The 21,954-nt window shown below is 40.4% G+C and overlaps 3 protein-coding genes and 1 non-coding gene across 5 annotated transcripts; 3 read left to right on the forward strand and 1 right to left on the reverse strand.

The window, feature by feature from the left end:
- The first annotated feature begins 1,351 nt into the window (after positions 1-1,351).
- On the forward strand, positions 1,352-5,045 carry LOC146673579 (uncharacterized). The gene is made up of 12 exons (XM_085390334.1): positions 1,352-1,558; positions 1,707-1,739; positions 1,836-1,925; positions 2,337-2,408; positions 2,517-2,605; positions 2,718-2,820; positions 3,097-3,199; positions 3,279-3,331; positions 3,444-3,522; positions 3,744-4,240; positions 4,440-4,633; positions 4,742-5,045. The coding sequence occupies exons 1-12, from the start codon at positions 1,409-1,411 to the stop codon at positions 4,884-4,886; spliced, it is 1,608 nt and encodes a 535-aa protein (XP_085246460.1). The 5' UTR covers positions 1,352-1,408; the 3' UTR covers positions 4,887-5,045.
- Positions 5,046-6,466: 1,421 nt separating this feature from the next.
- LOC146673580 (uncharacterized) lies at positions 6,467-11,332 on the reverse strand. 2 transcript variants are annotated; one of them, XM_085390345.1, is made up of 6 exons: positions 11,213-11,332; positions 9,573-10,482; positions 9,208-9,304; positions 8,724-8,834; positions 8,109-8,275; positions 6,467-7,776 (listed from the first exon to the last, which is right to left on the reverse strand). In XM_085390345.1, exons 2-6 carry the CDS (start codon positions 10,478-10,480, stop codon positions 7,314-7,316), a joined length of 1,746 nt encoding a protein of 581 aa, XP_085246471.1. In that variant the 5' UTR covers positions 10,481-10,482; positions 11,213-11,332; the 3' UTR covers positions 6,467-7,313. The 2 variants fall into 2 exon arrangements, with proteins under 2 accessions (XP_085246471.1, XP_085246479.1); XM_085390353.1 differs by lacking the exon at positions 9,573-10,482 and having other exon boundaries at positions 11,213-11,319.
- A 725-nt stretch (positions 11,333-12,057) lies between these two features.
- On the forward strand, positions 12,058-12,129 carry trnag-ucc (transfer RNA glycine (anticodon UCC)). Its single transcript has one exon. It is a non-coding gene; the product is annotated as a tRNA-Gly (tRNA).
- A 410-nt stretch (positions 12,130-12,539) lies between these two features.
- LOC146673582 (PRELI domain-containing protein 1, mitochondrial-like) lies at positions 12,540-20,821 on the forward strand. The gene is made up of 5 exons (XM_085390788.1): positions 12,540-12,631; positions 13,657-13,882; positions 17,762-17,875; positions 19,965-20,043; positions 20,730-20,821. Exons 1-5 carry the CDS (start codon positions 12,540-12,542, stop codon positions 20,819-20,821), a joined length of 603 nt encoding a protein of 200 aa, XP_085246914.1.
- Positions 20,822-21,954: the final 1,133 nt, after the last annotated feature.

Below are 21,954 nucleotides of genomic sequence, written 5' to 3' on the forward strand. Positions count from 1 at the left end.
TCTAAGGAGCTTGGAAGGAAAAGCATCTGGACTTCTTTAACCTCCTAGAACCTGGCGTCCACATATGTGAACGTCACATTTTGGGTTGCCTAGACTAAAATATGTAAATCATGTAAATTGACAGAGTGAGTGCACAGAGGGCACCAAATTTTTGCAGAGTTGCCACAGACCTCCAAACTTCATGCGGTCTGCAGATCATGTGGATTTAGTCGTGAACCGTTTACCAAGCAGGGACGATCTGATTTCCTCGTGTCAGCATTGTTCCCACATCATCATAATTAATGTTGTTCCAGGTTCAACATTGCAAGTGACCAATCACCTTCTTGTGACGTCATTCCTTTGCGACTTCGAAATACCCGCCTTCGAGTATTTCGAAATACAAGTGAAGAAGCGAAAAACCGCCGCCTGTCCGCCAAATTTGAAGTCAATTCGCCTGTCCGCCGAATTTGAAGTCAATTTAGGATACTTTCCTTTAATAAACGGTAAGCATTATACATATGTTCCTCACTTGGCTTGCTGTTTGTTTGCTAGCGATAGGCTACTTGACAACAGCATTAGCTAACCAGTGTTCTCTAGACCAGCGTTCCCCAACTTTTTGGGTGTTTCGTGGCCCGGGGGTTGGGTCAGGCAAAATTGCAGTAGCTTCCCTGATCATTTTACAAACATAAGTGAAGAGAATCTGGACTAAAAGGCCTAGACTTATGGTTGTGTGCTGAATCTATGAATCAAACTATCACCTGGAAACATAATTAACTGGTCCATAGCTGTGAAACTGGACATGAGTTCTTGATTCTATGGAGATTAACAGTAATCCAGAAATTTACAAATTTGTCCTGGTACATCGCGTAAATGTTGTCCCTGGGACATTGTGTAAATGTTGTCCCTGGGACATTGTGTAAATGTTGTCCCTGGGACATCATGTAGAATTTGCCCTGGGACATCGTGTAGATGTTGTCCCTGGGACATCGTGTAAATGTTGTCCCTGGGACATCGTGTAGATGTTGTCCCTGGGACATCGTGTAGATGTTGTCCCTGGGACATCGTGTGATAGCTTGTAAATAATGGAATGAAAATTATTGATTGTTATTAACTTGTGAAAAAGAAGTGTAACAAATCCACATGTTATGTTCTTACACCCTTACAGAAACTGTGACTCCTTCACAATGTTAGGTAAATGTCAACTCATGTTGAATAATCAACCAATCAAGCCTTTTATTATCACATGCAATGTTACACGTACAACTGCAATGAAAATTTCACCCCCTTCTGACCATACATATATTGCTTAAACATCACATTGGGAAGACAGGTCGGAAACAGTTAGGAAGGTCAGAAAACAATTTAATTAATAGATGAGGAGGAGAAAAAAGAACTACAACCAGACAAAGCTCCTAGAAGACTGAAATGGATGATGGTTGCAGCATGCAAAAAGAAAATGATATCTGTTGACTACAGCATATGCTTTCTCACAGATTACCTTGTGGGAGTAGCTGGACCAAACTCTATTGGTATTTCAAGTTTGAAATCCCTGTTTGACCAGACTAACATTTCAGATGAGGTACCTCTTGACATAAAAATCCTTTTATGTTGTCATAAAACTAATGTTAAATTCTGCTTTAAATACACTTTATTGTACAATTTACTTAATGAATCGTATTCCTTAGTTCTGTTTTTATTTATATGTATTTATTTATTTGTTTTATAAGGTAATAGATGGCCTAATCTATTTGCAGTGTGAGGTATGTTGAAAAGCTTGTTTGATCATAATGACATAGCATGTTTACGTTTTTTGTAATGTATTTGAAAACATAGGTGTATTTATGTTATTTTTATAGAATTTCCCTCACATTTATCCAATACCAAGCCAAATCACTGGAAAAATTTTGGATGGGTCCACAAGAGCACAAAGTGCATACTTTTTGAAGGTATGACTTGGACTGTGGTAACTATGTTCTTATCACAAAGGGTTTATAAGTTGCCACTATAAACAAACAGCATTTTCCAAAATTGAAGCCTTGTCAGAAGAACCTGAAAAATACCTTTCTGAAACCTTTTCTGTGTAAAGACTTGTTCAAAAGCAATGCACACAGATTAAAACATTTCTGTCTTGGCCAACTGATAAAGAACACCAAAAATTGAGTGGTGCGTGTTGAGTCTGTGGTCTTGATTTGTTTTGTACACACTATAGAAATTAATTAATGTAAACCAAAAATGACACTTTCTATATGTTTGTGTATCTGCAGAATTAATTACAAGTCTCACCTGACAAGCTTTTGCAGTTTTGCAGTGTCATTCTTGACAGAAAAACATACTTGTCACATTATTTTTATTTCCAGAAAAACATCTTTCAGATGTATGAGAAATTGATTGGAGCCTGTCTGGAAAACGGCAGCCACTGGACCTTGTTTGTAAGTTGCACAGATTTTGCACTCTCTCTAGTGCATGATACTTTTCAGTGTCCCTCATTAGGAAAGCTCAAGGCCCAAGCCTACCATATCCATCTTTTTACAAAACAGTTTTGTGACATACCCAAGAGGACCATAGTCTATATGAATTCATTTGGCGAGTCGGAGGTCAGAAAAAGTGCGATGTTGAAAAACTGGAGGTAATTAATTAACATATTTAACATAACATATTTAATTTAATTGAAATCATTACCGAACGTGGTTATTGATTTCTCTATATGCTTTTTATTTGTAATAACTGCGATCTCTCAGCTCATTTGCTTCAGCAAGAGGCTGCGCTGGAGAGTGGACCTTGTCACATGTGAGCCACCCACATCAACAGGATGGGAACTCATGTGGAGTGCATGTCATAATGGTACTGAAAACTATAGCTTTAACCTATATAAGTAATGTTTACATTTTTGCCTATTCAGTTTTTAAAGCCTTAGAGGCAGGATGGTAAAATCTCAATTTTTTTTGTAGATTGAACCATTTCAGCAGTAATGCTTTGCTTTGGTTGCTCTGTTTTTTGTTTTTTTTCTCGGGGGGGGGGGGGGGGGGGGGGGGGGTTAAAAACAAACAAACATTTCTTTGTTAATCTAATTCTTTTTGTTCTTTTTTTTTTTTTTTCTTCTTCTTCGTCAATTATTAGTTTGCCCAATCTCTCATTGACGGTAAAACACAAGTGGAGGAGTACAACACTGAAATCACAAAGCTCAGGTCCCGACTTTGCCACTACTTATTTTCCTCAATAGGTAAAGATAAAATTAGCTGCCTTCTTTTTCTCTAACATTGGAAAATGTAACTTGTACTTAAACAAATTATATTTTGCAGATCGAACTAGGAAGTGCAGTCAGTGCTGGTGTGTGATTGCAGCCAAAGACCGGGTACACTATGACATGTCCTTAGCCATATAGATTGTTTATTTAATGGACTTTGTTCATTTGTTTTTTGTTTGTTTATTTCTTCTTCTTTTTTTTCTTTTTTTTTAATTCACAGGTGCAGTGCCAGAAATGTGGTGCATACAAGCACATGCGTTGTTCAAAGTCTGTTTGTGGCATCTGTATCTTCTGTGAGAGTAAGTCACAATATAACTAAACAATGTCCAAAAATGTTTAAAGTGAAATTTTTTTTCGTAATTTTGCCTTTGCACACCAGGACTGTGTAATTAAAGTGGACGTTTCAAGATCCAGTTTTTACACAAAACTATTTTAGACATAACTGTGTCGTATTGTGGGGATTTCTCTTCACAATTAAATTGATATAGTGCTGTTTATATCATTCTTCTTTATGTAACAGCACAGTGCAGCACAGCAGAGGGAAAGGAGTTGTGCAGCATAGTGGGTGGCTATACAGGAGGAGCAATAGAAGTAGCCAGTGAAGAATGTCATCAGGGAAAGCATCAGGCAGCGAATGACAAAGGAAAAGTTCCTAAGGGAGAGAACATCTGCAGCAAATCGACAAGTAACAGTGAGATAGGAAGACTGACAGTCAGAGATGAAGGTACACAGACTGAAAGAGATGAAGGTACACAGACTGAAGACAACGAAAAAGAAGCAGAAGTATACGGCACAAGTCTGAGTACAGATAATGCTGCTGCTGATGATGTTGACAGGATCGATGCAGATACAGAATTCCAAACTGATTCAGAAGGAACTAGTACAGTTTACAGAGTGCATGGTCGCTTATCTGTACCAAGCTCAAAAAAGAAAACCTACACAATAACAGAAGACGAGATCAAGCGCAGAATCAACGCAGAGAACATGTCAGTTCATGTTTTCAGAGGTTTGATTGGGGTAGGTATACATTTCGTGATTTTGATGTCACCTGAAATAAATCCGGGTTACTCGTATCAATGAAGTGACAATCTGGCTGGAAATTGTGCATTTGCTGCAACATATACACAATTACACCATGTAAACAAAAGCATTTAACTTTGTGCGCGTGTGTGTGTCTCTCTCTGCTCTTTTGGTGTTTGCACTTTTTCTTTTTTAGGGCCGTAAAGCCAAACTGCCCGCAATGATTCTTGACAGGCCTAAGAAGGCCAAAACTAAAGTAACAGTGTTTAGTGTTCTGAGTGAAGAGGAGGCTGGGGAGCTAGCCCTCGGGTTTGCCGGAAGATTGGCCTGCGATGTCACAACAGACATGGTCTGTAAAGGCATCGACCATTCAAGTGCTGATATGACAAAGTAAGTTAGTAAAACAATATGAAAGTTGTATCTTTTTTGGTATTATTTGTCATTTCCCCGTATTTGGGTTATTGGTGTAACATTGTTAATCTTACTTTCTAATAACAGACAGACTCTTCTCAAAATCCAACACAATCTTAAACATGAGCTGACTGATTCCTCAACCTTCAGTTTGCTGACACACACCTTTGGCCCCGCTGCACTGGATTCTGTCATTTCATTCCTGTGTGAAAAACTTGATCTTGTCTCTTAAATAATGAAACCTTTTGTGACTTTTGTTTGTTCTGTAAATCAGAATCTTGAAAATTGTTCATTGTTGTTCTAAGTTTGTGTTAACTATTTGGCAAAAATGATTGGTTCCTAATCCAAACAGCATAATGACTGTTCTAACACATATCTTAAAAATGCTACAAAGAAAATTATCACATATGTTTCAATATGAATGTAATTGTGTCACACTCGGTTTGTAGTAGCTTTCCTGTTTTATTTTGAGTTTTGGTATGTTTACACTGTTATTTTTATTTCCCGTGTGTTCGTCTTCCCTTATTAGTTTTACTGTATTTAATTAGTCTGATTTAATAACTTATAATTATTTACTTTCCAGTGTGTATATATGCTCCTCGTTTGGATTATTGTTTGTTTGAGTTCTGCCTGTCTTTTCTATTAAAGATTTGGACTTTTGGACTATTAGTGGACCTCGTAGGTTTTTATTCTGTTCAATTGGTAATTGACTGGGTTTAATTTAGTGGCCTGGAAAACAGGCCGGAGGGGTCTGGTCATTTTAACCCCCTAAGACCCGAAATCTTCCATGGCATGCATTTTTAATTTCTCTTTGATATTTGGGCCGATTGGAACCCGATGAATGTAAAAAGAAAGAATTACCAGGTTTTGTTTTTTTTTACCTAATTTTTGTTTCTGAGAAAAATGAGAGCCACATATGAGGACATTAATTTGAAATTTCGATAGAACAGTTGCAGTATAATGTCCTCATAACTGTATATCAGGCACTTGTTGATCAAGATTTAGTATTTTGGTCTAAATAACCCAAAATGTGATGTCCACATGTGTGGACGCCAGGCTGGAGTAAAGTGTTAGAGCTATTTATACCTATGTAAACTTTTATACACTGGTTTTTACCTGTCTTGTTTCAGAAAGGTTTAAAAGGGTAATGTCCACAGTTTATTTGTTTATTTATTTGTTTGAATTCAACATATTTTATTAAAGTAATTGAGCTTGAACACAGAAAAAACTGAATCAAATAATCATAAAATCAAATCACTTGCACTATACTGAAGTCTAATCTACTCTGAGCTAATGCCGGTTTCCAACACTAATGATCGGGTGAAGGAGAGAGATGAGGGTGTGCACGGCCACTGGTGCTCTTATCCCTGTTCTTTGTGATACAATCCAACAGGAAAGCAGTCAAACCCTTGGACATTAGCCAAGTTAACGTTCACAAATATATACACACAGAGGAACTCTGAGCCCCAATGTCAGCATTAGCACAAACATGCCACTTCATACCAAATCTCAGTGTGAGGTCAGGTGTTAGTCTCATTCCATTATTCTGGCTATATTTTCTTACTCATTACTATTAAACTTATACTTAAGACTAACTATTAACAAAATCACACCCCAATAACTCTGTTATTACACTTTGTATTTAATCATAAAAAGGCTGGATGTTGAAACCTTTTACTTCTATTTTGTATGAGCCGGGGGTTCTCAACAGCTGATACTCTATGTCCAAAAAGTGACAGGTATCGTTTTATGGAGCAAAAAACTTAAGAGCGCATATTTTATAAATAATACCAACAATTACAAATGCAGACCTTTAATAGTAATAAGTAATCCTTTATTTATAATGCATAGCAATATAAAAATAGTAACATATGAAAATATTACAATGGGCACAGATGAATTTGTATCAAAAACAGCAACCAAGCCAAAGTAATGAATAACACACATAAATAACAACTGCTTGAGAGACCAAACAATTTCTTTTCATCTGTTCCTTGGCAGAAAGTTAAGACAGCTATTCAGCTTTAGGTTTCAATAAACAGAAGTAATGGATGCAGTCCCTTTGAAATGTCACACAAAAGTCTACTTGTGCATATACTTAGCTTTAACTCTTCTCTTTTTTGTTTTGTATTCCAAAAGGTTTTCATTTTCTCCAGAGGATGTCTCTCTTTCAGTGGTTATCGACTGTTCACATTCATTTTCACAGACTGTTGGAATGTCGATGCTGGCCGAACGTTTCTTGCTAGAATACAATGGCCTAATTTTGCGTGCATTATCTGTCGTCTTTATTTCGTACTGGCATATACTTTTGCCTACTTGTTTTGTTTTTAAGACATTTGTATGCAGTTCATCTATCATTGCAGTAATACCCTCTGGAATGAATGCCCACTGTTTAACTGTGTCTAAAACAGCATTTAGTTTTCAAACTGCATCTTCTGTGCATTTTTTGTCTGTGCTTTCAACTACAGGAGTGTCATTCAAAGTTGATAGAGGACTTTTCAGAGAGTTTTTCATTTGTTTAAAATGGCTACAAGCCACCTTCAGGCAAGCACATGTGTTATAGTGAGAGAACGTACAACAAGTGCACTGAAGTGTTTCAGCCGATGCAAAAAAACACAGATTTCCAAACAAACTTGGCATTTTTATCACTTTCAAGTCCTCACAGTGTACAAAGTAATGCCTTTCTTTCACTGCAATTCTTGCCAAGGTCTGTTTCCATGTTTGGATAGATGTCATTGTCAGCCTCTGCTAATTTTGCAAGTAACACTAGATGCTTGCAAAGAAGTCCTCGTAAGCCATATGTACAGTTGCAGCAGGACTCAACAGGGCAGACATCATACACCATGTCTTCTCTTGACTCAGATGGGACTTGATATGCATTAACTCCATGGCTGTTCTTGACTGTAATTTTAAGAGCCCAACCACTTTCCATCAGTCTTGAAGCAGAGTCTGAAACTTGAGACAAGGTGTCAGCAAACCTGTTTTTCATGCGGCCCACATCTTGCAGGGTTTTTATGACTGAGAAGTAGTCGTCGGCCTTCCCTAGGAGCACTTCAATCAGATCATCCAGACGCCTATTCTTGTAGCCAGATAAAAACTGGTATTTCAGGCGGTGGAAAAATCTGAACAAAAGTTATTTGAAATGATTAGTAACTGTAATTGAAGGAATTTAAAGTTTTAATCAAGACTGTATTATTTTTTTAAAAATTGGAATACCTATTGCACACGTCTTTTATAAAGGAATGCTCTGTGCCGGTTTAGCTGATTTAGGCAAATCCACCTACTCTGTTTTTTGTTGTGATAACATAAAAAACGCTGCAAGAATTTAAAGGATTTGCCTAAAACCTGTTCTGGCAATGACATGACGAACCTACTCAGTTTAGCCTCTTGGATTAAAGCATAATATCTTTTTTTCAGCAATACAATTGAATGAGGTCAAAATAATAAATCATACCTTTCAATCACATTGTTTGTTTCAGAACGAGCGTGACTGAAGCGACGGCCGTAGTCACACCACATGTGGCCAATGCCTTCCCAGTGCTTCTGAAAATACTGGCACACCAAAGGGTATTGCTTAAATGTCTGGCAGAACTCTGCTGATGTGGCTTTAAAGTCGTCCTCCTAAGAGAATTGGATGCAACAGAATATATTTCAATCCATTTAACAGACCTATTGAAATCTTTAATATTATGTATTGAAGCCCTTTTCCTTTTATTGAATAACATTAAGAATTTTAAGTTATTAATAATATGTCGTGTTTTTGTATTAAGAAGCAATTATTTCTTCCCTTACAATGGCTAAGAAGGAACACTAAACCTATAAGCATATTTGGTTTCAGCATCTGTCTGTGAAAGAATCCCACTCACAAGTTCTACTGCACAGTGGGTGACACAATGATGTTCTGCACAGCTTAAGTACTTGTTTTGATAAGCAAGATAAGAAGCCAGTTTTAGAAATTGTTTCAAAAATCTATTTTGTATCTCTCTGTAACTTTTTTTAGCAACTGAAAGTTATTATGCTCTTAGTGTAATCAAGAAATCAAAATGTGAAATAGACAAATTACACTTACAGATGTGCAAGCTTTCAGCTTACAAAAGAAAGAAATGATTTCATTTCTCTTTTGGGTGTTAGAAAGCCCGTGGACCCCGGACTCTGATTTTGAAAGCCATCGATTAACAGCCTGTGAATGTAAGAGAAAAAAAGTTAATCTGGAGAGAGAGACAGAGGAGCAGCTGTACAAAAAGCATAAAAGAAAGCTGACGTCCAAAAATAACTTTGTCACTCACTGGACAAGAGGACCTGTGCATTACAGAAATCAACCAGGCAAACATATTTTTAAATGTCAAAAAGAGCTTTGGGAAGCAGCCACCAGAAGATGAGTGCACTGTGGTCTTAAATGGATGGACATAGTCACTCAACATTTTATCCCTTTATATTCATTAACCTGAGTAGGTGAATATCACAATGAGGCAAATCATAACAACAGGACCCTGTTGTAAAAATGTGTTTCAGGTGCATCTTAGACAACGTGAAAAGAAAACAATGTGGTTTACCTGCAAGACATGGTACCAGCATAGAAGGATAGCTGACTCTGGAAAAACCTTCTGCAAAGCATTTATTTCCGCAAAGTCTTTGTCAACCATAAATGCTCTACAGAAAAAAAGAAAACACTAAATGAGATTAAACAGTATGAAAATGTTTTTGCTATCTCAAAGCACCACTTCAATGCCAAATTAAACATTTCAACTCACAAGTAGATATATAAAATACTGCATACAGCCTATAGGAATAACTTTAACAACTGGAAAGGAAAGTTTTTTGCAGCCCATGCTGCAGCTATAGCATTAGATTCTGGCATGTTATAACTTTTTTGAAAAGGAATTATTTCAAAATTAATAGCTGTCAATGTATTATTTACCTCGGGGAAGTTGGGAAATGCTCACAAACTATTCCAAGAACAGTTTCCAGGGTTTTCTGACTTTCGTTGCTGACAATAGCATAGGCCACAGGGACTCCATGCCCATGATCATCTCTTACAACAAGTGTGAATAAGGGAAATGAATACTGGTTAACGCAGTGCGTGGTGTCAACAAATACTAACTGTTTTGCATAGTTCTCCATGTTTGATTTCATTACAGGTGTCTGCAAAACAATCATTAGTTCTTGGTCAGATGTGTATGGTTGATAGAAGAGAACATGTTCTTGATGTTTTCCATTAAGTAAGGTATGTACACATTGACTGTCTCCACAGTTAAAGTGCTTCTTCCTCATCATGCAGGTTCTAACACTGTCAATGTCACGTGGTGTGACAAAATGCTCTCTGTTGTGAAGATCTCTGTGTCCATGTTCTTTGGCCCATTTATGACATTCGGTTAGTATGATGGCTGGCTTAGTTCCAAGGGAAAGCAGTTCCTCAATCTTCCTCCTCAAATCACTGGAAATATTGTTGAAATGTGCGTCTTTTGGGTCCGAAGGATCATGCCCATCATGCTTATCATATGTACGCTGCACGATGACTGTGTGGTCTTTCCAACATTTGAGTACTTTAAATGAAACATAGGCCTTACAGCCCACTGCTCTGTAGCTGTTTCGACTTTTTTCCCCAGCTCTGATGCAGTTGAATTTGTAATAGTCTCTTTTCCTGTCTTTACCTGAGGCAACATTTAAACATTTATAATGTCCATGAAGGGTTAATGAGTTCAATTTTTCTAACACAACACTGAATGGGTCCTCCTGGCATTGTGACACATGCACACAAAGTTGTGTGTCTTTTCCAGTTCTTTTTTTTTCGTCATTCAGAACACTTCTTCTAATTATATCGTCCATTTCTGGTGGAAAAATAACGAAGGTTTAATTAGTCAATATTCATTAATTCATTTTAACTTGTTTTGGGGTTTTTTGCAATACAATGTAAATATTAAATATAATATTAAAATATATATATATATATAAAATAATATAAAACAAACAGGGGCTAAAAGAAGCTAAACTTTCATATGGTATGTCTCTGGCAACTTTAACATGATGTCCCAGGGCAACTTCTACACGATGTTCCAGGGACAACATTTACGCGATGTCCCAGGGACAACATTTACGCGATGTCCCAGGGACAACATTTACGCGATGTCTCAGGGACAACATTTACACGATGTCCCAGGGACAACATTTACGCGATGTCCCAGGGACAACATTTACGCGATGTACCAGGACAAATTTGTAAATTTCTGGATTACTGTTAATCTCCATAGAATCAAGAACTCATGTCCAGTTTCACAGCTATGGACCAGTTAATTATGTTTCCAGGTGATAGTTTGATTCATAGATTCAGCACACAACCTTAAGTCTAGGCCTTTTAGTCCAGATTCTCTTCACTTATGTTTGTAAAATGATCAGGGAAGCTACTGCAATTTTGCCTGACCCAACCCCCGGGCCACGAAACACCCAAAAAGTTGGGGAACGCTGGTCTAGAGAACACTGGTTAGCTAATGCTGTTGTCAAGTAGCCTATCGCTAGCAAACAAACAGCAAGCCAAGTGAGGAACATATGTATAATGCTTACCGTTTATTAAAGGAAAGTATCCTAAATTGACTTCAAATTCGGCGGACAGGCGAATTGACTTCAAATTCGGCGGACAGGCGGCGGTTTTTCGCTTCTTCACTTGTATTTCGAAATACTCGAAGGCGGGTATTTCGAAGTCGCAAAGGAATGACGTCACAAGAACGTGATTGGTCACTTGCAATGTTGAACCTGGAACAACATTAATTATGATGATGTGGGAACAATGCTGACACGAGGAAATCAGATCGTCCTACCAAGCAGCGTGACCTGATTTCTGCTTGTCTAGTCTGCCATCTGGTGGAAAAAGGCGGTAAGTGCACGTATGACCGCCTGGGTCCACTTTTTTTCTTCTTTGTTTCTGTCTCAAATAAGCAGCTGCTACAAAGAAACCCCCGAACTGCCTCGCTTCTGTGTTTTATCCATGCCGGCTCCCTTACAGTCCGCCGGGCTTTGAGAAACACGCGCTTTAGGTACGTCCGTTACTTGGCTAGCCGAAGCTGTTAGCTTCCTCAGCAGCTACAACAGACTGCGACGTTTACGGTAGAGGGTGTTTGTACTAGCAACCTCGGACGCTGACTTCAGCATTTAGATAAAAAAAAAAGAAGACGATGACGAAGCGGCGACCGCGTTAAACAGCTAACTAGCTTGAGCCCGCTGGTGAAGTGCGGTTATAAAACAAAGGGATTAGCAATGCTGGCCTCGGAGCTGTAGCAACACCTAATAACTGATGGTGAGCTAACAGTTTTTACAGTAAACAAATGCTATGACGAAAAGCATTGCATAGAAGTACTAGTATTGTGTTAATCACAGGATAAGTCGCTCTACTTTCCCCTCTACTGATGTGAGCGTTGGTGGTATAGTGGTTAGCATAGCTGCCTTCCAAGCAATTGAGCCGGGTTCAATTCCCGGCCAACGCAAAGTAATTTCTTCACTAAAGTGGCAACTTTAGATTCTACTGTTAACAATTGCATATTTAAAAACGTGCTCACCCCAACGGTTTTCATTTGGTGTCTGAAAACTTTTTGTGGTATGAAAACTAAAGTCATTTAAACACACTGTTAGAATTTAAAGCTACCCGGATTTTCAGGCACAATCAGCTGTCTATGTCCTGTTAATGGGGACTTTGGCACGACTGTCCTATCCTCTCTTGCTTGCCGTGATCAAATTCAGTGAGTGTTCATACCAACGGGACAGGAATTTTATTCTACAAACTTAAACATGAAGAGGAACTCATGACACTAAATACAAAATATATTTTAAAAAAATATAACTTGTCTCTTATGTTGTTCCTGCAGCTGCTGAATGAGCTCTGTTAGTACATGCCGACATGGGGAGGTATTTCCACAGTGAGGTGGACATTAAGAGCCCGTGGCATCAGGTGCTGGCTGCCTTCTGGCAGCGCTACCCAAACCCATACAGGTAATTAATCAGAATCAGAAAGGGTTTTATTGCCAAATGTTGAGCAGGTTTACAACATTAGGAAATTGCTGCGGTGCTTCAGTGCAAACATACTGTCATAAATTGCGCTTAAATAGACATGAAAAAATAAAAGTAAGAATAAGAATTAAAAGTGCTACGTAGAAAGAGTGCAGGTGGTGATCAGTGCCAAACATGGAATGATGCAGTGAACACAGCGTAGGGTCATGTGTTAGTGGTGGGAACAGTCGTACGTTTATTGTTCATGTGTCCAACAGCAGAGGGGAAGAAACTGTTCTTATGGCGAGAGGTTCTGGTGCGAATGGACCGGAGCCTCCTGCCTGAGGGGAGCAGGTCAAACAGACTGTGTCCAGGGTGAGAAGGGTCAGCTGAGATCCGAGCTGCACGCCGCAGTGTCCTGGAGGTGTACAGGTCCTGCAAAGATGGGAGTCTGCAGCCAATCACCTTCTCAGCAGAGCGCACAACACGCTGCAGTCTCTGTTTGTCCCTGATAGTGGCTCCAGCGTACCACACGGTGATGGAGGAGGTGAGGATGGACTCGATGATTGCGGTGTAGAATTGCATCATCGTCCGGGTTGGCAGGTTGAATTTCTTCAGCTGCCTCAGGAAGTACATCCTCTGCTGGGCTTTCTTGATGACGGAGGTGATGGTGGGCTCCCACTTCAGGTCCTGGGTAATGGTGGTACCCAGGAAGCGGAATGAGTCCATGAATGATTGTTTCAGTGAATATGCAAAGTCATTTCTCATCAATGAATCTGATATTTTTCCCTTATAAAACAGTGAAAAATGTCACCTTATTATCTAGTACAATAAAAGAAAAAAAAAAAACACATTAGTCCATTTTCTCCAGACAATGGACAAAGTGGACCAAACTGTCGTGCTTTTATCTTGACTGCATCAACCCTGGGTGTTGTTTGGAGAACTTCAGTTTTTTAAACAATAAAAGACATTTTAAAAAAACAATGTGTGAGTGTTCTCAAAAAAATAGATCTGTTTTAGTGTACCAGCACCCATGTACTCACGGAAGATGTCCTATACCGCGAGGTCACCTCCAGCAACCACCTGCTGTCCAGGCGACTGCTGACGAAGACCAACCGCCTGCCGGGCTGGGCGGAGCGGGTCTTCCCCATGCACATGGCTTGGGCGGTCTACGTCCTGGAAGATTCTATCGTGGACCCTCAGGCCCACACGCTCATCACCAAGACCTGGAACCTGAACCACAACACGCTGATGGTGAGATGCGCTCTGATTAGATCACTGTGGTTAATTAACCCCCCCACCCCCACCCCATGACAGATAGGATAGAGTTCAGATTGATGGTCTTATTGTCATCAAGCGATTTCTCCCACTTTGAATGGGGCAGTTTGCAGTTTGAGATAACCAATCAGAAAATGGCCACGAGCTGTGAATAGCATGAAAGCATGAGATCACGGTCATAGATGTAATAGAGCAGACCTTCCCAAAGTGTGGAGCCATTGCAGGGGGGGCGCGGTATGAAAAGGGAGGGAGAGAGAAAACAAAACTCTTGGACACTGCTAGCACAGGGCGCCCACAGAAATGCAAAGCAGGAGATGAAGCATCGCTGAATATGTTTCCAAACCAACTTCATTCTAAGCCAAAGACTAGAAAATCTGGCGAAGCATATCTGCCCTTTGGTTTCACCTGCACAAGTGCCAAGTGCACAAGTCTCCCCTGCAGGATTGGTTTTCCCTGCGTTGGGAGCAGCACTGTGCTCTCCCTATCACGGACAAACAGTATCCCACAGTTGTTTATGTTTTTAAACCCATTTTGCACAGAGAGGCATTTTTTGAAAAATGCATTGATAGCAATGTTGAATATTATTACACATACAGTAAAATAATCACACCGTGACACCTCTGCCTTTCTAAATGGAGGGACAGTAACTGCGTTTGTATATGTTAGTGTGTAAAACCTGTAGACAGTAAGATTAACAGTATTTTGTCTCTATCTGCCATTCTGCAATTCATCTCATGTAAACAATAACGTGCGCACAGCGTGACGTGAAAAAAGGCACATACCTTTGACGTTGCGTGACGAACTCTGTATTCCTCGTCCACACGTAAACGGAAAAAAAGGAGTTTTTAAAAAAATCTCCGTTTTCGGTGATTCGAAATGCTGTTTATGTGTGAACGAAACAGCTGCGTTTTCAAAAATACCCGTGTAGGTGTGGACGTAGTGTAATAGTTTACTTTCTTACTGCCTGTAATTTATTGCAAGTTACTTGTATTTGCTTAATTGTTTACTAAATGTTTGAGGTGTGAAAGAAACCACAATGGAGCAAAATATGGGCGTGTGTGGTTGGAGGATGTGTTTGTGCGTGTGCGTGCGTGTTGTAAAACAAAGGCAGCAAAAAAAGTTTGGGAACCACTGTAATAGAGGAACCAGCTGACATGGTTTGAGCACCTGAATAGGAGATCTCCTGCACATCTAGACTTTGATGGACTAGGTCAGGGGTTTTGGGCATGTCCAGCTGTGAGGAGACCTGTGACAGAAACAGGACTGGACTGGGAATGCCTTGCTGGAAAGGCTGGAGATAGTTGCCTAAATGAGGCCATTCTCTCCACTTTTGCTCATCTCAGAAAGGACAAGAAAATGGATGAATTTGCGGATTTAAAGAACTGCACTGGACACAGGTATAAATGCTTTTTGACTGGAAAACTACAAGGCCTCTTACAGTCTGGTTGGTTTTAACATTTTCAGTATTTAACTAAGTTCAAATCAAATCACTTTTATTGTCACATCACATGTGCAGGTACATTGGTACAGCACATGTGAGTGAAATTCTTGTGTGCGAGCTTCATAAGCAACAGAGTTGTGCAAAATACAATAATGTAAACAGGCAAAATACAAGAATGGCTGATCTGAAACTAATAAATATATGTACAATATATAATAGTATATGCATTTCTAGATGTGTATACTAAATATTTTTCTACGTGTGTGTGTGTGTACACATATTTTACAAATTAAATAGAGTAAACAATAAATAAAATATATAAAAATATACAGAGTTGAGACATGTGCAAAACAGTGGCATTGCTGTACAGTATGTAGTGCATAATGTTGAAGTTCCAGTAGTGGAGGTGAGGTGTCTATGAAGTGTTCAGCAGTCTGATGGCCTGATGGAAGAAGCTGTCTCTCAGTCTGCTGGTACGGGACCGGATGCTGCAGAACCTCCTTCCTGATGGAAGTAGTCTGAACAGTTTATGGCTGGGGTGACTGGAGTCCTTGATGATCCTCCCCGCTTTCCTCAGGCAGCGCTTCCTGTAGATGTCTTGGAGGGAGGGAAGCTCACCTCCAATTATCCGTTCAGAGCACCGCACTACTCGCTGGAGAGCTTTGCAGTTGTAGGCGGTGCTGTTGCCATACCAGGTGGTGATGCATCCAGTGAGGATGCTCTCAATGGCACAGTGATAGAAGGTCCTGAGGATGCGGGGGCTCATGCCGAATCTTTTCAGTCTCCTGAGAAAGAAGAGGCGCTGCTGCGCCTTCTTCACTGTTTTGTTTGTGTGTACTGACCACGTAAGATCCTCAGCCAGATGTACACCAAGGAACCGGAAGCTGCTCACTCTCTCCACAGCAGCGCCGTTGATGGTGATGGGGGTGTGTACTTCTCTGCACCTCCGGAAGTCCACTATCAACTCCTTTGTCTTTGCGACGTTGAGGGTGAGATGGTTGTCTTGACACCAGTGGGTCAGGGCGCTGACCTCCTCCCTGTAAGCCGTCTCATCACCATTGGTGATAAGACCCACCACTGTAGTGTCGTCCGCAAACTTCACAATGATGTTGGAGTTGTTAGTGGCTGTGCAGTCGTAGGTGTAGAGTGAGTACAGGAGAGGGCTCAGTACACACCCCTGTGGAGCACCAGTGTTCAGTGTGATGGGGGATGAGGTGATGCTGCCCAGTCTGACCACTTGGCGTCTGTCAGACAGGAAGCTAAGGATCCAGCTGCAGAGGGAGCTGCTCAGTCCTAGATCCTGCAGTTTCCTGTCCAGCTTCGAGGGAACGATGGTATTGAATGCTGAGCTGTAATCTACAAACAGCATTCTCACATACGTGTCTCTCTTCTCCAGGTGTGACAGGGCAGTATGTAGTGTCAGGGCTATGGCATCATCAGTGGACCTGTTGTGGCGGTATGCGAACTGTAGAGGGTCCAGTGAGTCGGGTAGTGCAGAGCAGATGAAGTCCCTGACCAGCTTCTCGAAGCATTTGCTTACGATGGGGGTCAGGGCTACAGGTCGCCAGTCGTTCAATGAGGAGATGGTGGAGGATTTGGGTACAGAGACGATGGTGGCCATTTTGAAGCAGGCTGGGACTACAGACAGAGAGAGGGAAAGGTTGAAGATGTGCGTGAACACTCCAGCCAGCTGAGCCGCGCATGACTTGAGGACGCGGCCGGGAATCTCGTCCGGACCAGTAGCTTTGCGTGCGTTCACCTTCCTGAAGCACTTCCGCACATCCTCCTCAGACACAGTGTGCGCACTGACGTCATCCGCAGTGCGCACCCTGTCCGGTCTCATGGTGTTCGCTGTGTCGAATCTAGCGTAGAATACGTTTAGATCCTCACACAGAGAGGCCGTGGTCTGCGGTGTGCTGGGTTTCCCTCTAAAGTCTGCGATCGTGTTTAGTCCCTGCCACATACTCCGAGGGTTGTCAAACTGTTGCTCCACCCTGTCCCTGTACTCACGTTTGGCTGCTTTGATCGTCTTCCGGAGTTGGTAATGTGCGTGTTTGTAGTCCGATGTGTTCGCGGAGGCAAAGGCGGTGCTCCGTGCCGCGCGAACATCTCCGTTAATCCAGGGTTTTTGATTTGGGATGGATTTAACTGTTCTGGATGGGACGACATCTTCCACGCATTTCCTGATAAATCCACAGACTGAGTCTGTGTACTCATCAATGTCCCTAGCAGCCACGTGAAACATTTCCCAGTCCGCGTGATCAAAACAGTCCCGCAGCGTAGACTCCGATTGGTCCGTCCAACAGTGCACCGCCCTCCGGGTTGAATATAATACTTTTTCCTGTGCTTGAACAGTTTGTGTTTGGAGTAAAAACGGGCTTTTTTGTACATTTTCTACCGTCTCTGCCTCTAAGACTGTTGTGGAGCGGTGTCTATTTGAAGAGAACCATGGTCAGCCATTTTGGACCAAATTGAGGAGGGAGGCCTGGATCTCCACAGCTGTATATGGACTGGGTCGACCCATACAGGTATACACAAACATACAAATGTTTCAGTCCTAGGGAAAATTGGCCACCAAAACCCAAACTCAACCTACTATCACTTAAAGTATAAAGAACACACCAGCTTCTCTTAGTGTATTTCTGATAGAGATTGACAGACCACGTGACCTTCGTGCATTGCTTTGTGGGTACCCGTGGCAACAAAATCAAAACACTGCATCAAGCGCTAGTATTTCCAGCACCGGTAATCATTAATTCTGTGGTTTTAATCCCTAATTGCATTTTATTTACCCCAAAAACAGTTATGTACAAAACGACGGACAACACGGCAGGTCCGTACAAAGACAGACTTGACGAAAAGGCAAAAAAAAAGGACAAGGAAAAAATCAAAGGATTGAAAGGGTCAGACCCATACGAGCATACAGAGTGGAGTAAGGACGTTAGCGTGCTGCCCAACTTTCATCACGGACATATTTATTATTGTATGGTCCTAAGTGTGAGTGTATGCACTTCACGTTTATTAACTTCAGATCCCTGCAACAAGCCCAGGTCCAGTTTACTTTTGGTGATTTGGACTATTCCATTTCACAGCTGTTGTTACATTTTTTTCCCCTTTTTCTTCTGTACAGGCCAACGAAATCTGTTTGTAGTTTCAGGTTGTAGTATTACACAACATTTTCAGATCTAATAGAAAAAAAATAAGTGTTTCATAATTCATTCAATTTATTGTCTTTCTTTATAACTGGCATTATTGTTTCATTCTATTATAGAATCTTACAAGAAAGAGGCAAAATTGTATTCCATTATGCTTTATTAGCTGCTTCAATAAAAAACAAATCAACAATGCAAAAAACAACAACAAAAAAACAACAACAACAACATTGGAAACCAGCATAGTAGAAAACAGTTATTCATCACTTGATTGCTTGAAAACAACACTTGGGCACATATATGCGGGATTTTCGTGGCTGTTTTGATCTCGCTCTCTCTTAACCGATCAAATCTGGCTGTGGTAGCAGCTTTAAACTCAGTATGATCCAGGTTGATAGAGGGTGCTCAGTCTGGATCACATTCCAGCATTTTGCATTGGTTTTCCTACAAAACATAACAAACATTAGCCCGCAAAGCCACAGTGAACAAAGCAGCATAGCGCAATGAATTCTATTCAAATCAATATAAGACTTACTTGTAACCTACATCAACAATTATGTTATGATAAATTACGTAATAACTACAACAGAAGACTTACTGTTGTGGAAATGCTTGGAGCAGACTAACATGTGAGCTGGAGTGTTCTGAAACGTTATATTTGGTCTTCAAATTGCTCCAATCCAGGCCATACGTCAGCTCTTGTTACTTCGGAAACATGGCTTGAACAATTTCTCTTCCATGACGTAATCCCATAAACAATCTCTTTACCCGTCTGCTTCCCGTGGCTGTCATGCGACCAGCTATTGCAGTTAATAATACAACAGCTTCTCGCCATTTTTTGTGTTTCTTTTTATCGCTGTGTGACTGTTTTCATGTGAAAGCATGCATGCGCTAGTACCTCTTGCCACGAATTCCCAGAATCCTTTGCGGTTTTACCCCAGAATGACATCACATTTTCAATCTCTATAAAAGATCCCCAGTAATGGCTGGAGGTGTGGTCAACACGAACTTGATAACGGCTGCTTAGTTTGCCTTAATGTTCTGCATGTTTGCGATTATAATTTTATTCCATTATTTTTGCAGTTGGGTTGTTATGCTTGTTACATAGCTTCATGTTGGCTTAGCTAATATCTCGGTTACTCCTTGGCAATGCAGGTCATAAATAAAACCCCTGACTAGTTAGCGAGTTGTTGCTGGGGAAATTCGTTGCAAAGAGGGTGCTGCACCAAAATTCTGTCTGCGATTGGTTTGGTCTCTTATCAGATTGTCCATTGTCGCCCATAGTTTGCATGGAAGATGCTGACTTGTCTGCAAACACTCAGAACATTGTGAAGTAATACCTCCTGGCTCTCAAGCCAAGCCAAGATACCAATACCAACTATGTGACACTTCGTCAGTATCTATATACAGCTAACGTATGGTGCGGGTATTTATCTTTGACTAATTCTTTGTCTTTCTCCGCCAGGAATTCGGTCTCGCCAGGTTTAAAAGTAACCAAGCTAAAGCCATGAGAGGGCTGGAGTACTCTCTCTCCAAGCTACAGAGTAAGTCACAAATACATGCACACACAAATCTGTATTTCACCTCTGAGGGCTTCACCAAAACCTGAAGCTTAATTACCACAAGCTATGTGTTTTTGTACAAAAGTCCTGAAACTGTAAAAAGAAATCCAGTTAAAACCAAGAAAACAAACGTCAGCCTATCACAAAACCGCTGTTTTTTTCTTTCTTAAAAAGGGAAATCATCATTTAAAAACTATGGTTTTTATTTTCTCTGATCATCTTTGTCTAATTTAACTTTTAGAGCATTTCATTAAACGTTGGTCTCAATCTAGTATCAGATTGAGACCAACATTTACTGTATTGCACACCTTTGGTGGTGGCTTAGAGTGATGTCAAATTTTTCATTGATTTTTAGATTTGGTCACAGGATTCACATTTTTTTTTTTTTATTAAAATATGAATAACAAATGTCATATGAGTCTTCTCTTTTGACTTTTTTATGTAGATGTAGTTTAGATCAGCCTGATTTTCGGTCATTAGAACTTAAACCTTAGATTGCATATAAAAGACGACGGTAAACTCCGGGTGTGAGAACTGTGCATTTTCTTTTCTTGTTTTAAACCTTAAACCTATTTTCAGCTCCATTATGCTCATATTCAGTTTATTTTTCACTTCAGGGCTCAGATCAGTGTGACAGTTCCTCATTTTCTACTTTTATTTATCCACAGCTAGTGACCAGGGAGAGTCATCAGAGAAGCAAAAGCCCCTCCCACCACAAGCCACGCCGACCCCCAACCACAAACCCAAACAGTTTGTCTGAACCTCAGTAGGAACAACAAGCCCACAATACAGATTGACAGACCACGTGACTTTTGCGCATTGCATGCCAGGAACTCGTGGCAAAACAATCCAAGTACCGCATCAAATGCAAGTATTTGCAGCACTGCAAAACGTTCATTCTCCGGTTCCAATACCTTCTTGCTTTTTCTTTGCCCCCCAAAAAAGGTATGTACAAAACGAAGGATAACAATGCTGGTCTGTACAAAGACAGACTCGACGAAAAGGCAAAGAAAAGATACGTGGAAAAAAATCAAAGGAGTGAAAGGGTTAGACCCTTACGAGCACACAGAGTGGACAAAAGACGTTAGCGTGCTGCCCAACTTTCACCACCACCAGTGCATACATTCATGAAGTTTAGTAACTTCAGGTCACTGCAACAAGCCCAGGTACAGTTTACCGACGGATGGGTACAGGACCTTGAAATGCACCGTGTAGAACGAAAGACCATCGTACAAACAAAGGTAAGTTTACCAGTCTCACAAATCGTCTTCATAAATACACATTCGTTAACCGTTTATTAATAGGACCTTTAAGCTCAATGGTAATTAATTAGTAGTGGAAATAATTTCTGGTACGGATTACAGAAATGTAGCAGTGACAATAATATTGTATGCTGTAATCGTACTGGGCAATTAGTGATACAAAAAACCAAAAAACCTGTTTTATCTGCTTTACCCGTCGGCTTCCCGTGGCTGTCATGTGACCGGCTATTGCAGTTAATAATACAACAGCTTCTTTCCATTTTTTGTGTTTCTTTTTATCGCTGTGTAACTGATTTCAATTGAAAGCCTGCGTGCGCTAGTACCTCTTGCCACGAATTCCCAGAATCCTTTGCGGTTTTACCCTTAAATGACGTCACATTTTCAATCTCTATGGCTCGTTTGAAGAGCAGCACTAAAACGGTGGGGCATCCACTCATCCTCAGTTCTGATTGGTGACACATTAGCTGATACTGATTACTTTTCAAAGTCACCAATCAGAGCAATGAACTACAATAATTCCCAGGATTCCTTGGGACTGATTTAATCATCTTTTTAAAGTTTTAGTAATTTTTTTTTTAAGTTTGCAGTTTGTAATTTGTCAGTTATGTAATGTAAACATGATATTAAGTTA

This window comes from Rhamphochromis longiceps, linkage group LG3 (assembly GCF_057381845.1).
Source record: "Rhamphochromis longiceps isolate RC_006_pf linkage group LG3, R_longiceps_female_GT1.1, whole genome shotgun sequence".
Taxonomy (NCBI): Eukaryota; Metazoa; Chordata; class Actinopteri; order Cichliformes; family Cichlidae; genus Rhamphochromis; species Rhamphochromis longiceps.

Excerpts from the sequence above, each read along its gene's own strand:
- LOC146673579 (XM_085390334.1), top strand. The coding sequence starts at position 1,409 with ATGATGGTTGCAGCATGCAAAAAGAAAATGATATCTGTTGACTACAGC. Across the intron at positions 2,821-3,096 it reads GTGGAGTGCATGTCATAATG|TTTGCCCAATCTCTCATTGA; the intron begins GTACTGAAAACT and ends GTCAATTATTAG. Across the intron at positions 3,332-3,443 it reads TGATTGCAGCCAAAGACCGG|GTGCAGTGCCAGAAATGTGG; the intron begins GTACACTATGAC and ends TTTAATTCACAG.
- LOC146673580 (XM_085390345.1), bottom strand. The coding sequence starts at position 10,480 with ATGGACGATATAATTAGAAGAAGTGTTCTGAATGACGAAAAAAAAAGA. Across the intron at positions 9,305-9,572 it reads CATTTCCCAACTTCCCCGAG|AGCATTTATGGTTGACAAAG; the intron begins GTAAATAATACA and ends TTTTTTCTGTAG. Across the intron at positions 7,777-8,108 it reads ACAAACAATGTGATTGAAAG|ATTTTTCCACCGCCTGAAAT; the intron begins GTATGATTTATT and ends ACTTTTGTTCAG.
- LOC146673582 (XM_085390788.1), top strand. The coding sequence starts at position 12,540 with ATGGGGAGGTATTTCCACAGTGAGGTGGACATTAAGAGCCCGTGGCAT. Across the intron at positions 12,632-13,656 it reads CGCTACCCAAACCCATACAG|CACCCATGTACTCACGGAAG; the intron begins GTAATTAATCAG and ends TTAGTGTACCAG. Across the intron at positions 17,876-19,964 it reads GACTGGGTCGACCCATACAG|GAATTCGGTCTCGCCAGGTT; the intron begins GTATACACAAAC and ends TTTCTCCGCCAG.